Below are 16465 nucleotides of genomic sequence, written 5' to 3'. Positions count from 1 at the left end.
ACACACCAAACACAACACACTACACACACCACACGCACAATACAACCACACAACACACACCAAACACACACACACACCAAACACAACACACACACAATACAGCCACACTACACACACTAAACACACACAGAACACACCACACACAAACACACCACATACACAATACAACCACACAACACACAATACAAACACACACACACACCAAACACAACACACACAGTACAACCACACACCACACACCAAACACACACACACAACACACCACAAACACAGTACAACCACAACACACACCAAACACACACGCACAACACACACAACACACAGACACACTTTCAGGCTGTTTTAGCAGAGTGTACATTTGCCCTTGAGAGCCATATATCAGCAGATCCCCTCCTATACTCCTTGACAACAAAGGAGGCGCAGCTGAGGGGAAGCTTAGCATCTTGAACTTTTCTGAGGTTTAACCTGGGCACTGGACTGGACTGATGCGTTCCATCAGGCACATGGAAATATAGGGCCCAGAGAGGCTGATGGACAGGGCAGAGGCAAGGGCAGAGCACAGAGTGACTCAAATACCCCTGAGAAAGAGAAAGGGGAGAATGTTCCAATGACGCAGAATCTGCCCTGAGACCTGAGACCGGGCCTCACCTGTCTGCTTCCCGGAACATGTCCCTCTCCCTCTGGGAATGGATGTCCTGGATGATGGCAGCCACGGCTTTCCCAGGTTTCTAGGCAAAGTCAGAGGGGTCACCATCAGACCAGAGGTGGTCTTGCAAACACCAGAAGGAAGCAGCTAGGACTTGGGTTCATTGCCCTGTCCACCAAAGGGGGAAAAGTGCCTTTTTAGGGGAAGAAAAAGTTTAATCCAGAGGATGAAGAGTATGAACATAATGCTGAACGGTGGTGGGGCTGCGTGGTCCAGGGCACGTGGCATCCCTTGAGCTGGGAAGGAAGGAGCCTGAGGCTCACCACCCACATGCTGGGGAAAAGCGGCATTTGTTAATACCCACCTCCCACCTCCTTCCAAATAAACACAAATATCTAAAATGTGAAAGGAAGGAAGGGAAAGAGGGCGGGAGGGAGGAAGGCATTGTAACTTGGAAAGAGACTTGAAGATCACTAACATGCAGCCTCCACATTTTACACCTGGGGAAACTGAGACCCAGAGAGGTCACTGAGGCAGAGTTCTGCCTGGCACAGTTCCAGCCACCAGCCACATTGTGTTCTAGCGTGACTCCTGGGGTTGTGCTGTGTTAAGGAACACATTCAAGGTCACAGAGATCATTAGAAAATCAGGACAACAGGCATTTTAACTCCAAGGTCCTTTCTATGCCCCATGCTTCCTGCAACTCCTGACTTCAGTGCGGGGATCCACAGGGGTCATTTGGTGCTCAACGTAAATCTGCAAGGTGGGCAGCGCAGGCTGTGAGCCAGGCTTCCCAGCTGAGGAGGCCAGGCACCCAAAGGCTCTGCCCTTCCCAGAAGTTACTACGGGATGACTGTGCCAGGACAGGACCACGCCAGCTCCCAAATCCCAACCAAAGCCCTTTCCTAAACCCACACTGGCCATACATTAACAAAACAATAAAAAATAAATGATGAAAAAAAGAAATTCATGAGCACAGAAGGATGGAAGCATTTTCCAAAAGACTACACAAAATTCATCCAATTAAAATGTATGGAACAGGCTGAATTTATGGTATGTGAATTATATCTCAGTAATACTGAGGTTAAAAAAAGACCTAAAAACCCTCAGTCTATGATGTCAACTTTTTTTTTTTTTTTTGCGGTATGCGGGCCTCTCACTGTTGCGGCCTCTCCCGTTGCGGAGCACAGGCTCCGGACGCGCAGGCTCAGCCGCCATGGCTCACGGGCCCAGCCGCTCTGCGGCATGTGGGATCCTCCCGGACCGGGGCACGAACCCGCGTCCCCTGCATCGACCACTGTGCCACGAGGGAAGCCTGGTGATGTCAACTTTTGACAAAGAATTTTATTAAGAAACTTAATCAACTGCTCTTTTTATCCTCAATTTTTTTTCCTACGTACTTAACAAAGGATCATGAAATCTTAGAGCTATACAAATGTTAGGTACCATCAAATATCTCATTTTATAGGTGTGAAACCCAGGACCAGAGATATGAATTGAGCTCTGTGATTGGGACTAGAATTCTGTGAGTCCTCTGAGTGCACAGCTGCTTATCTGTGTTATTGTTAAGATTGAAGCTCGGGCTGGGAAACAGTTCAGGAGAGAATAAAGGAAGAGCTGCCTGTGGGTTCAGGGGAGAAGTCAGAGCTCGGACTTAGGGAAAGGATGTAAAATGTTCAAGCCAGGGAGGGATCTCTTGTCAACTTGAAATGCAAGAGGAGAGAATGTCAAAGAGAAGGAAGTGACCGCTAGCCCTGTGGTCGTGAAGAAGGAGGAGGTCAAGAAGGTAGTTAATCCCTGTTCAAGAAAAGGCCCAGGAACTGAGCACTGGTCAGGATACCCACCCAAAAGGAGCCTCACACTTTTGGCAAATGGTCCCTTTCATCTGACTGTAGCTATAAAGGTTGACCCTCTGTAAGCATATGGAAGTGTCACCTACAAGTAACCAGATCACCCAAGCCCTGCACTGTCAACTAGCACCTGAGCTGCTTAAACTGGACCAGAAGCAGAGACCGAAGGCCAAGCAACAAAAGAGCTGGGGCTGTGGGCCTGGGCGGAGAAGAAGGCTACTGCCCAGGATGCTTCCTTCCACCCCACCCGAGACCATCTGTCCTCCCACCAGCACTGTTGGTCACCACCTGTGGATAGAACAAGAAGGTTCACGTGGAGGTGATTCCACTGAGTGGGTCTTCCTTCTGCCTCCCCACCTTGGGCCACAAGGTGGAAGTTGCCTACTGCACCATCATGGGAGAGGCCCGCCTGGGACGGCTGGTCCGCAGGAGACCCACTGCAGCACTGCCTCCATGCGGGCCAGCTTGGGAAAGCCGGAGGGAGCCATCAGGATCCAGTGCGATAAGATCTCCTGGCACCAGGGAGGCCACATCCCAAGTCCCAAATCTGTCCTCTTCCTGCCAAGCTGGAACAGGCGAAGGCTAAAGAATGTGCCCCCAAGGTGGGTACAATGTACCATGGCGACTTTTCAGAACACACAAATTCCCTGAGGGGGTTGGATCAGGGACTTTCTGTGGCAAAAAAGAGTCCCCAAAGTCCTCAACACTTTTCTTCTGCTCTCTGGAATCTCATATCCTCGTGATTCTTCCTTCCAGTCAAGATCCAGGAGAGCCTGGGGTGAGAGGAGGGGGCCTGGCCAGGGAGCAGCTGAGGTTCTGCCGGTTACCCAGGGGTAGCATGGGTGGTGGGGTTAAGACCTGCAGGGACGGGCAGGTCAGGCCAGGGTCAGAGCCAGAGGTGTTCTAGGAGCTCATGGTGCCTTCTGCATCTCCACCACCACAGACAGCAGCCCCTCGGGCCCGTCCCCTCCGGGTGCCGCCTGACGAGAGCAGAGCAGCCAATCAAGCACCACAGATGGAAACACCCTCTAGTGGCCCAATGTGGTCCCCTGGGGGTCAAAGAGATGCATCCAGAGTTCTTTGGGGGCTAGAAGAGCCTCTTCTGGGCTTAACTATTTCCTTGCCCCTTATTTTCCCAATCACAGAACAGCCTCCTGGGGCCATTGTCAGCCCAGCACCCCCTGAAGTTCCTTCTGTTCAGGTCGCACGGCCCCAGTGAGGCAGGGAATGGGGTTATTGATCGCAGCCGTTAGTGGCACAGGGCCGCGCATGGAATGAGCGCTCCACGATGACTGGAGCGATGGAGGGATGGGCTGACGAGAAAGGACATGACGATCTGCAAATACTATACGCTGGGGCTGGTGGTCACAGGCACTGTGACCCCCCTCTGAGGACCAGAGGTCAGTTTCTCTCTTTTAAGTGATAATTCCAAATTGTTGGCACTCTCTGGCCCAAACACCCTGCCAGCTGCCATCTGAGAAGGAGTCAGAAGTGGCCAAAGATTTTCAAATAACAGAATCAACTTTTCACGCTAAGAAAATCCTCCCCATCTTCCTCTTCAGGCCTGGCCTCATTATCCTGTGGTTAAAGGTATAAAGGAGGCAGGTACAATAAAGCTGTACTTGCTGCAGGGGAGTGGAAACGGAAGAGAACGGAGTAGGTCTGCGATGATGTTTGGGGGTACCTTTTTATTGCAGAACATTTCAAACACACACAAAAGTAGACAGAAGTGTATATTGAACCCCCCCCCCACCCACGGTGAATCCATTTCCACTGTCAACAAGCCCCCAGGGGACCATCCACAGTGCTCTTGGTCAACACATCTTGCTACTTTAGGACAAGGGTGAGCTTCCAAGCCCCATACAGTCCCAGGGAAGTGTGCCCTCAGAGGGAGGCAGATGCTGGGTCAGCATAAAAGAAGCTGCCAGAGAGTTTTGTGCCTCCGGACCCCTCCGCGGCTGTTCTACGTGTCTCCAGAGTCCCAGGAAGATGCTGAAACCTTCCAGATGAGCCCTGAACTTGTCAGAGCCAGATCCTGTCCCAGCAGCCCTGACTGTTTCTGACATGAGTGTGCTTTCCAGGCTCTACATCTCTTCTCACCCGACTGCTGCCCAGAAACCCCCTCTCTGTTTCATTAAGTTGCCTCACCCTTCAAGGCTCTACTCAGGAATCTCTCCCTTCTTTACACAGGCAAGTCACACTGCCTTTTGCCACTGAACTTCTAGGAGCTCCGTACGAATGCACTCAGGTTGAAATCACGAGAATTGTTTATCTCCCCAGTTAATCTCCACCAACCCCAGCGTATAGTATTTGTAGACTGTCATGATCTTTCTCGTCAGCCCATCCCTCCATCTCTCCAGCCAGTCATCGTGGAGCGCTCATTCCATGCGGGGCCCTGTGCCACTAACGGCTGCGATCAATAACCCCATTCCTTGACTCACCGGGGCCGTGCGACCTGAACAGAAGGAACTTCGGGGGGCGCTGGGCTGACAGGGGCCCCAGGAGGCTGTTCTGTGATTGGGAAAATAATCACAAGTGAGACGGCAAACTTTCCCCAAGTGAGGACTATTCTCATATTCATTGTAGCTCTCGGCACCACATGTTATATGGAAAAGACCCTCAATCATCATTTACTGATTTATTCTTCCTAACCAAGAGCATCATGGACCACTCACAAGACTGCTTCCCAGGGCCCGGGACCATCTCTGTGGCCAGGAGGGCTGGCAACTTACCAGTGACACTGAAACCAGGCCCGCTGTCCCCAAACCACCTGGGAGCTTCAGTCCCACCCCAATCCACTAAATGAGAACATCTGGGCAAGAGGACTTGAAAACTCCCCTGACAGTTTTCTGATGGAGTGACTGGAACACACAGATTTAAACTATTCCAAGCTCCCTTCTGCCGGTAAGACACTGTGACTCTGGGGAAGTCTCTATAGAATAATCAATCTTGTCACGCAGGTCTGCAGGCAGGAAAACACTCACTTTTTACTGTTCCTTCAGATTTTCTCTTTCTCATTCATTTCACACATTTGTTGGACACCTATTACGTGAAAGTTTCTGCCCCAAACGCCCTGAGGAATAAAATCTCTGCCACAAAGAGTGAGACAAGATTACTGGCATGAGGAAATATTCAAGAGAGGAGAGGAGAAAATGCCTTAAAATCTCTCCTTCTTCTCCCTCCACTTTGCCTGGTGAGCAAAAGGTAAAGTTCCAGGACAGAGACCCATTAAAATTTCCCCCACCTCTGCAAGCCCTGGCGGGACCCCATGTGGTAGCCCTTTGGCCCAGAGACACATGTGGATACAGTGACACATGCGGATACAGTGACACATGTGCTTTGTGACACAGCGCTTTGCTGTCTGCCTCCCCAGGAACCATCCTCTCTTCTGCAGCCTGCTCCCAGGACATAGCAGGTGACACAGGCCTGGCCAGTCACAGCATGGCCACAGAGACTGGCTCCGGGAAGAGCACGTGTCCAAAGCTAGCCTGATTGGAATGACTTTCGGGACTTCTGTGGGAGCTACTAGGAAAAACTCCAGCTTTCTCTTGGTGAAGGAAATGGGAGGCTGAGGCGCCAGAGCTGCTGGAATCACTGAAGCCATCGCGCCGCCTAGAGGAGAGAGCCGGGGGCTGTCAGGGGCCACCGCAGGGAGACCCCAATGACAAAGCCAAGCGAACCGAAAGCAGAGTGGAGAGAAACCAAGTCCTCATGATAGCATTTGGGCCCTGAATGCTGCCATGCCTGCAGCCAGGGCTACCCCTGGTCTTTTTAGTTACATGAGTGAAAACATTCCTTTTATTACTTTAGCCATTATGCTAAAGTTCTAGCTGATTCAGGTCAACACAGGGACCACAAGGCACATATTTCTATGCAGTGGAAACATGCCTTGAGATGCCTGCACATAGAGGCAGTGTGACTGCTTGGGAAGCAGAAAATCCTTACTAAAGGTCAGGAAAAATGTTTTCTAGCCACTCAAAGTGTGCTCTGAGGACCAGAATCAACAGCATCTCCTGGGAGCTTGTGAGAAACGCAGAATCACCACCCTGCCTCAGACCTACTGAATCAGAAATTTTAATGAGATCCATAAGTGATTTGTATGCACACTGAAGTCTGATAAGCTCTATTAGAATACCATCTCTGCTGCTTACTGACTGGATGACTGTAAGCAAATTACCTGATTTCTCTGTTTTTCACATGGACAATAGAGATTATAAAAACACGATATAGAGATGCAAATACAGTGCAAAACCAAAGCAGTCCTAGGTTTTAATCATGGCTCTTCCAGTAACTATGATCTTGGGCAAGTTACTGAACTTCTATGAGGCTCAGTTTCCTCATCTGTAAAACTGAGATAATAATACCTGTCTGACAGTACTGACGCCAGGATCGCAGTAGATAATGTATTGAAGTGCTTGGCACATTACTTGACCTAGGACTCAATTAAAGGTATATATTCTTGTTATTATTGTTGTACTATTTTAATTACTGTTATTATCCACCCTACACACCTCATAGGGGAGGGTGATTGTGAGCCTCAAAGAGACCATGTATGAAAAAATAGTGCTTAAAATCAAAGAACACAAGGTATAGTCCTTTACTGATCTGGAAACTGAGGTTCACAGAGGTCAAGCAATTTGCCCAAGGTCATCAAAGAGGGAAGGCATAGAGGCTAGGCTGGCGCTATCACTCTGCAATCTAGCGTAGGTCACATAGCTGTTGATGGTTCTATGTTATGTGTTCTACCTCCCCAGACTTGCTACCTCCAAATCCGTGGGGCCTGGCCCAGTTCCCACCCACAGTGAGCACTCACTGAACATTTGCTGAACGCAAACTTTGACCATCTGACCTCTTTAACCCACAGTTTTGGCACCACCCCAAAGGACCTCTCTTGATAAGGGACTACAAACACCTTGGTACTTTAAGAAGGAGAGTACTGCAGTTAATCCTAATTAGAACCTTATGACAACATCTCATTTGGAGACCAAAGCTCCCCTGGGAATTCAGTGCAGTAATTCAATTCTAAGCCCCAGGGCAGAATCCAGAAGAACAAGAACTTTGGGTACAGAATGGGGTGGGATCGTTGACTTGTCTGAGAAAAGCAACAGGCTTTCATGAGCTGGAAAAAAAAAGTGCCAGGTTCTGCCTGAAGCAGAACTGTTGACAAACGAACTTCAGAAGCAATAATGCAAGCAAAGCAGAATCAGGACTTTGACAACTGGTTGACATATTACCGATCTACATCTGTAGACTTGTCAGGATGCTAGTCCTAGCTAGAAACAACCACTGAGCCTTTGTCTTCTGACTTGAACCTTGAAGGCAGATTAAGAGCTGTGAGCCTTGAACAAAATGGACCCTAACTAAATATGGAATGAGCTGAAGTCAACTGGAAAATCCCATTAACTAGGACAGTAGAAAGCACAAAATAAGAAGTTAGATTTAACCACAAATGTGGCACTAAATACAACAAATCCAAACGGACTCATGGCTCCAGCCAAGAGAACTCCTGCAAACCAATAGGAAGATACAATCCAAAAGAAAAGCATGGGCAAATGGCTTAAAAAGAAATTTCCCACTGGAGAAGACCTAGATGGAATAACCAACAAACACATGAAAAACTGCTCAACCTAATTAATATAGAAAATAAAAAAATAAAATCATGATAAACCATTACACTCTCTCCAGAGAGGCAAAAATTTTAAAGTTGGACAAGACAAAGTGCTAGCAAGAAGGTGAGCTATTGAAAACTCTCAGACACTACTAGTAGGAATGCTATCATCTAGTACAGTTGAGGGTAAGCATGCCTTGTGATCCAGCAATTCTACTTCTAGTTATGTACATTCCCTGGTTATACGCACATGTACATGGGTACTGGGATAACATGTTTGAAAATGTTCATAGTAGCCGAGTCTCTAATACCCTAAAACTGGAACAACCCAAATGTCCATCAGCAGTGGAATGGCTAAACAAATTTATAGTCACACAATGGAAATTTATATAACAATGAAAATAAAGATGCACCCAACACAGATGGCATAACGTTGAATGAAAGAACACAGTATGATTCCATTCACATAAAGTTCAAAAATAGGTAAAACTAAACTATAATGTTAAAAAAGGCATAGAGAGGGGGTAGAATAATAAGGGAAAGCAAGGAAATGGTTTTATCAGGGTCAGGAGAGTGGAGAGGGAGGGGTTGAGCACAAGAAGGGACTTACAAATCTTCTTGGTGCTGTCCGTGTCCTATTTCTTGACTTTGGTGGTGGTTTTGTGGGACTTATGGGAGTTCACCCATTATTACTTTTTCAACTGTGCAATACAAAATTAGTCACTTTTCTGTCTGTATGTTATACTTCACGATAAAACAAAAAAGAAGAGAATGGTAGAGCAAGCTAAAACAAAAACAAAAACCCTGTTTGGAATTACCTCAATTCAATCCTTATTTCGGACAATGGCCAACTCAGTCATGTGCTGCATAGAAGGCTTTCTATGGGGCTTAAGACAATAAACATAGAGAGGATGGAGGAGAGAATAAAAGATCAAGGGGGCGACAGATGAAGAAAAAGTTACTGAAGACCTGTCTGGGTTTCATTCAGGGGTTTATGCTTGGAACTCTCACCTCTGAAAAGCAACCATCTTTCCCTTCTTTCTTCATCTTTCAAGACTTCTCTTAAAATCCTCCTTGGGTCCCAGGTAGGTAGTCACCTTGCCCCAAGCACCCCTTTGCATCTTGTACTTACCTCAATGAGCACTTTTCTTGCCATGTTATAATGGGTTTGCCTTTCCATGTGATATCCGCAAAGGCAGTGGGTAATTTTTGGATCTTTTCCTGTGCTCTCCTTCCCACCAGCACTTAGGCAAGTGGCTGACAAGGAGGAGACACTTAGCTGTTGCTTGTTGAATGACTGAATGAAGGAGAGAATGCTTTACCTTCAGCTGCAATTCCTTGTATCTCTTGGACATCCGAATGAGCAACTTCTCACCATTGATCATGGCAGATTTTTCTTGGTAATACTGGACCATGGCCTGGGCAGCCTCTGTGTAAGCCATCTCTAAAAAGGCCTAGGAAAGAAAGGAAGGACAGACATTGGACTTGACTTGAATGGTCTTAAAGAAAATTCTGTTCAAGGTATGACTCCATGTATATGAAGTTCAAGAATTAGGCAAAACAAACTGATGGTGGTAAAAGTTAGAGCTGAGCTTCCCTCGGGCTTGGGGGTGAGATACTGACTGGGAAGGGAAAAGAGGAAACCTTCTGGGGTTCTGGAAATGTTCTATATCTTGACCTGCATAGCAAATACATAGGTGTACACATGTAAAAAATTAATGGAGTACATTTAAGACGAGTGCATTTTAGAGTATGTGTTTTATACCTCCATAAAAAGGAAAAAATTCAGTACAAGGAAGAACTTTCTTTGATCCCATCTGTTCAAAGAGACTTATTTATTAACTTCAGCAAAAGAGCTCATTATAAGATGGCCCCTCTCCTGATCCCCCTGGTTACCAAACATTATTCTTAATTACATATGTCCATCCTGGGCTACATCATGCCACAGGAGTCCCTCTGGATGGGAGGGTCCATTAACCCACAGTTCCCCCGAGGGAAGGGGGTGTGGGGGAGTGAGTCTGCTGCACAAGTGACCTTGGGCTCATCCCTGAAAAACTTGCTATTCGGTGGTGGTGATGACAGGAGACAGACACAAGCCCTGGGTATCTGAGCTCTCAATTTCTTTGCAAAGAAAGAAATACACTAAAGAACTAGGGGGCTCCCTAGGCTTGAAGGAAGGCCATGTCTTTGTAAGATGGAGAGAGAGGAGACCCTCAGTTACGTTTCCACAGCATCTCTCCTCTTTAACTTTTCTGATAAAAACCCTTACAAAGAAACGGGTTTTCCACTCAGTCAGTGCCTACAGGGAGTTTCTAAATAGCCTGTTTTGACTGACCTGTCAGTTGACCCCAGGAGCCGCTGTGGCAGATTCGTCACTGTTATTGTCTTAGATTTGTTGGATTTGTACTATACTGATGCTGCAATGATCTGGTCCCTCAGTGTTGAAAAGGAAACATGGTTTGTGGTAAGGGAGCCCTTGCTGTGGGCCCTCATCTCCCATTTCCTTGAACTGCATGGGCTTAACAAGCTCATCCCCCCTCCTTCCCTCACATTTGCTTTTGAATTTCAGACATGCCTTTCTCCGTGCTGTCACAGTCTATGCCAGAAGCCCGGGAAACCAAAAAGTGAGGGTTCTTTTACTCTAAGATCAGGAACAAGACAAGGTTGCCCACCCCCACTGCTATTATTCAACATAGTTTTGGAAGTTTTAGCCACAGCAATCAGAGAAGAAAAAGAAATAAAAGGAATCCAAATCAGAAAAGAAGAAGTAAAACTGTCATTGTTTGCAGATAACATGATACTATACATAGAGAATCCTAAAGATGCTACCAGAAAACTACTAGAGCTAATCAATGTATTTGGTAAAGTAGCAGGATACAAAATTAATGCACAGAAGTCTCTTGCATTCCTATACACTAATGATGAAAAATCTGAAAGACAAATTAAGGAAATATTCCCATTTACCATTGCAACAAAAAGAATAAAATACCTAGGAATAAACCTACCTAAGGAGAAAAAAGACCTGTATGCAGAAAACTATAAGACACAAATGAAAGCAATTAAAGACCATACAAACAGATGGAGAGATATACCATGTTCTTGGATTGAAAGAATCAACATTGTGAAAATGACTATACTACCCAAAGCAATCTACAGACTCAATGCAATCCCCATCAAACTACCAATGGCATTTTTCACAGAACTAGAACAAAAAATTTCACAATTTGTATGGAAACACAAAAGACCCTGAATAGCCAAAGAAAAAGAAAAGAGAAAGAGAGAGAAAGAGAAAGAAAAACGGAGTGGGAGAAATCAGGCTCCTGGACTTCAACTATACTACAAAGCTACAGTAATCAAGATAGTATGGTACTGGCACAAAAATAGAAATATAGATCAATGGAACAGGATAGAAAGCCCAGAGATAAACCCACACGCATATGGTCACCTTATCTTGGATAAAGGAGGCAAGAATATACAATGGAGAAAAGACAGTCTCTTCAATGAGTGGTGCTAGGAAAACTGGACAGCTACATGTAAAAGAATGAAATTAGAACACTCCCTAACACCATCCACAAAAATAAACTCAAAATGGATTAAAGACCAAAATGTAAGGCCAGACACTATCAAACTCTTAGAGGCAAACATAGGCAGAACACTCTATGACATAAATCACAGCAAGATCCTTTTTGACTCACCTCCTAGAGAAATGGAAATAAAAACAAAAATAAACAAATGGGACCTAATGAAACTTAAAAGCTTTTGCACAGCAAAGGAAACCATAAACAAGACGAAAAGATAACCCTCAGAATGGGAGAAAATATTTGCAAATGAAGCAACTGACAAAGGATTAATCTCCCAAGTATACAAGCAGCTCAGGCAGCTCAATATCAAAAAAACAAACAACCCAATCCAAAAATAGGCAGAAGACCTAAATAGACATTTCTCCAAAGAAGATATACAGATTGCCAACAAACACATGAAAGGATGCTCAACACCACTAGTCATTAGAGAAATGCAAATCAAAACTACAATGAGGTATCACCTCACACCTGTCAGAGTGGCCATCGTCATAAAGTTTACAAACAATAAATGCTGGAGAGGGTGTGGAGAAAAGGGAACCCTCCTGCACTGTTGGTGGGAATGTAAATTGGTATAGCCACTATGGAGAACAGTATCGAGGTTCCTTAAAAAACTAAAAATAGAACTACCATAGGACCCAGCAATCCCACTACTGGGCATATACCCTGAGAAAACCATAATTCAAAAAGAGTCATGTACCACAGTGTTCACTGCAGCACTATTTACACTAGCCAGGACATGGAAGCAACCTAAGTGTCCATCGACAGATGAATGGATAAAGATGTGGCACATATATACAATGGAATTTTACTCAGCCATAAAAAGAAACGAAATTGAGTTATTTGTAGTGAGCTGGATGGACCTAGAGTCTGTCATACAGAGAGAAGTAAGTCAAAAAGAGAAAAACAAATACCATATGCTAACACATATATATGGAATCTAGAAAAAAAAAATGGTTCTGATGAACCTAGGGGCCGGACAGGAATAAAGACGCAGATGTAGAGAATGGACTTGAGGACATGGGGAGGGGGAAGGGTAAGCTGGGACGAAGTGAGAGAGTAGCATTGACATATATACCAAATGTAAAAAAGATAGCTAGTGGGAAGCAGCCGCATCGCACAGGGAGATCAGCTTGGTGCTTTGTGACCACCTAGAGAGGTGGGATAGGGAGGGTGGGAGGGAGACTCAAGAAGGAGGGGATATGGGGATATATGTATATGTATGGCTGATTCACTTTGTTATACAGCAGAAACTAACACAACATTGTAAAGCAATTATACTCCAATAAAGATGTTTAAAAAATAAAAAGTCAGGGTTCTTTCAAATTCCGTCACTCAGCTTTCTAGGTGCCTCTTTCTTTTTTAAAAATTCTTAAATTTTTTATTTTTATACAATTTTTAAAGGTTACTTTCCATTTAGTTATTACAAAATATTGGCTGTATTTCCCGTGTTGTACAATACATCCTTGAGCCTATTGTACACCCAAGAGTTTGTACCTCCCACTTGCCCACCCCTATATTGCCCCTTCCCCTGCCCCACTTGTAACCACTAGTTTTTTCTCTGTATCTGTGAGTCTGCTTCTTTTATGTTATATTCATTAGTTTCTTGTATATTTTAGATTCCACAGTATAAGTGATATCATACAGTATTTATCTTTCTCTGTCTGACTCTAAGTGCCTGTTTCTTCATGCAAACATTTTAGCACCTCAAGCTCTCACTGGTCACATGGGAGTGAAACAAATTCAGTGAATCTCACTGCATTCATGTTGCAAGCTGAATTTTGGAAATTTGCCCAAAATAGAATTCTGAGAAGGAGGAATGAAGAGACTAAATGGGTAGTCTAAGCCCAGGGTGACAGAGGAAGACCACTGATGATCCAAGGTGGCTTTGAGTCTCCAAAGTTCAGGCCTTAATTAAGAAAAGAATTTCTCCTATGCCTGTTCCTGATTCCTGAAGTTAAAATATTTATTAAAAATAAAGACTAAATATTGTTACTTCTGACCAGTCACTGTATAAACTACCCCCTTTGACTTTAGAAATGAAGACAAACATATTAACCCCCAAAGGTTCAGTCAATCCTCATAGGTTAAGGGTTCTTAGTTCTGTAGATTCACCAGGCATCCATTAATTCCCACCTACTCTTCTGCTCTGAGAACCAAGAACCTCAGTTGCTAACACCAAGGATCAGTGAAAATAACCTGTTCCCCATCAGTTGTTGGCTGGCTCAAAAATCCATACCCTCAGAGATGAGAAACTCAGAAGGTAAGAAAGACAGTGGCATTAGCTCAGGGGGTGGGTAACACAGTGAAAAGACTCAAGTGCATGGATTTCTGTTTTAGGGACCTGCTAGCTTTTCTGTGATAATGAGCACCTCATTCCAAAGCACATCCTCACTTCTAGGTAACTCACAAAGGCCTGGATCCATCACAAGAAGGGTCAGGTGAAACAAGAGGAAACAAAACACCATCATCAATGAAAACCTCTGTGCTGTACCAGCAGGAGGCCAGCTGTGTATTACCCCTTTATGTTATGAACAGCTGCTTTTTAAAAAAATTATGTAGTTTCCCTCCACCAATGTGTGGTCTATCTGGTACATACCAGTGTGAAAGTGCCCAGACCTACCTGATTAGTAGACTTCATGAGGATGTAATTAGTGACCTTTCCAAAGGGCAGCCCCAGGTTAATGACGTCATTCTCCGTGCAGCTTCCCTCCGGCAGATTGCAGATGTGTACCACGCGGCCAGCACCCGTCTTCCGCTGCGCAAACGGGAACAAAGAGCAGTGGTTTGGTCTTCAAAAGACATTTCCTCCTTGCCCTCTGTCTATTCTAGATGCTCCTATTGGCTATCTTCCCCCAAATAATGATCAAAAAACTATAATTTACAAAATGAATGCAGAAAAATAATCCATTTGCAGAGATATATAAAACATTGATTTTATGCCATCTCCTTACACAAAAGATTCGTAACAATTTTAACGAGAAATCACATCCAGGGCTGTCGAAGAGATAAGGAAATGGGCATAACATATGTTGCTGGTGGGAGGTTGTGTATCTACAATCTTCTGAGAAGATACTTTAGCATATTGAATAAAACTTAAAATATATATAGCACAGGATCCTGCCATCCCATTTTTGGAAATCTAGCCTACAGAAATAAATACACCAATATGTAAATACTTATGTACAAGGACATTTATTGCAGTTAATTTATTATAATAAATTTATAATTTATTGCAAAAAGTTTTGGAAACAGCCTGAATGTCCAAGCATAGGATAATGATTGAGTAATTGATGGTTCACACCTACAAAGGAAAACGATGTAGCCATTGAAAGAAGGTGGTAAATGAGCTGATCAGGAAAACATTTTTAAGATAAAGTAAAAAGCAGGTTGCCAAGTATAGGTGTAATATGATGCTATTCTTGTAAAACAAAGCAAAAATCCAAAAAAATATAAGAAAAAGATGAAGCAAATGTAAAATTTTGATAATTATTGGAATTGGGGGATGAGTACACAGGGGTTAATTACACTTGTCTCTACTGTTCTGTATGTTTGAAATTTTTCACAATGGAAACATTTTAAGGGATATCAGCACAGACACAGAAAGGTATGGGACAATACATATCAACCTATCAGTACTGGTTATCTTCAAAGGGCAGAACTGGAAGGGAGTAAGGGGGAGATGTTTAACCTATTTCTTATATGTCTCATATTGTTTGACTTATAATTTTTTAAAAACCCAATAAAGAAAATGAACATAGAAAGGATTTGTGAACTTAATACATATACATAGACATTCACAGTGACAACCTTTGGTTTAGGGCAGTGGTTTCCAAAACTTTTGTTAGCCTTGAAATCCTTTCTTCAAACAAAAGCTTGCCCACCAGCCCAACATATTCAACAAATAAAGAGGTGCTGCTCTAGACAAACCTTGCGATCCAACACCCTGCCACCACCCCCCATCCAGCAGTCCCAAAGGCATCTCTAAGGAACACAGTTTAGAAATGAAGACCCGGGCCTAATCAAAGCTCCTGGAGGGAGGAAGTGTGTCTGTTTGGTCTGTGCAAACCTTAATCAGACTGGAGTCTCCAGGAGGTTCAAGAATTAGTAGCCATAAGCCAACCCAATGTGGAAGAGAAGGATGCAATTTTCTAAACCCATACTAATAGCATAGCCCACATTTGCATAATCACTATCTTCTTTCTATGATAAAGTGAACTTCAACATCTAATTACATTTGATGTGGGTCCTACTCTGCTATAGTAATACAGTGGGAAAGTCTGAGGTCTCATCCCTAACAAGGGCTAATAATTGGGTAATTCTACCATGAAAAGCCCTCATTTGTCTCATCTGGGCTGAGGACAATAAGAGTCAATAAGAATTTCCTTGGACGGTTCAGCCCTGAATTGGAGAAACCCAAGTGCCCCTTGCAGACCTCCCTCTCTACTGTGTCCAGAGGTCAAGCACTTTCCCAAAGGGAAACAGTCTCCAGTGTGTGGCCCAGGCCGCTCCCAGAGCATGCCCACACCTCCCTAAAGTGCAAACGGTGCTCCCCATCAGCTGGGAGACTTTGAGTACGAACCTGGCTAAGGAGGACCAAGCCCTTCTCCAGGGAAGACGGCAGGAGGGCTAAGAGGCAGGATCTTTGCCTCTCATTAGGGTGAGGGGTCACACAAAAACGCAGACCCCACTGAGCTCTCGGGCTGGGCAAAGTGGCCAGTCCTCTGAGTTCATCAACAGGAGGGCTGAGGCTGGGTGCTCTGCTGGCTCCTCTGAGCCAGGC

The 16465-nt window shown here is 44.7% G+C and overlaps 1 protein-coding gene across 2 annotated transcripts in view; it reads right to left on the bottom strand.

Moving 5' to 3' along the window:
• Positions 1–16465, bottom strand: part of RBM20 (RNA binding motif protein 20) — a 216730-nt gene that overhangs the window by 31403 nt on the left and 168862 nt on the right. For both annotated transcript variants that reach the window (XM_049697037.1, XM_033421057.2), the window contains exons 6-8: positions 14306–14440; positions 9427–9558; positions 649–728 (exon numbers count right to left, since the gene is read on the bottom strand). In XM_049697037.1, coding sequence (XP_049552994.1) covers positions 649–728; positions 9427–9558; positions 14306–14440 — 347 coding nt within the window. The remainder of the gene's footprint in view (positions 1–648; positions 729–9426; positions 9559–14305; positions 14441–16465) is intronic.

This window comes from Orcinus orca, chromosome 14 (assembly GCF_937001465.1).
Source record: "Orcinus orca chromosome 14, mOrcOrc1.1, whole genome shotgun sequence".
NCBI lineage: Eukaryota > Metazoa > Chordata > Mammalia > Artiodactyla > Delphinidae > Orcinus > Orcinus orca.
The sequence above is the reverse complement of the archived record's forward strand: the minus strand, read 5'-3'. Positions and strand labels throughout refer to the sequence as shown.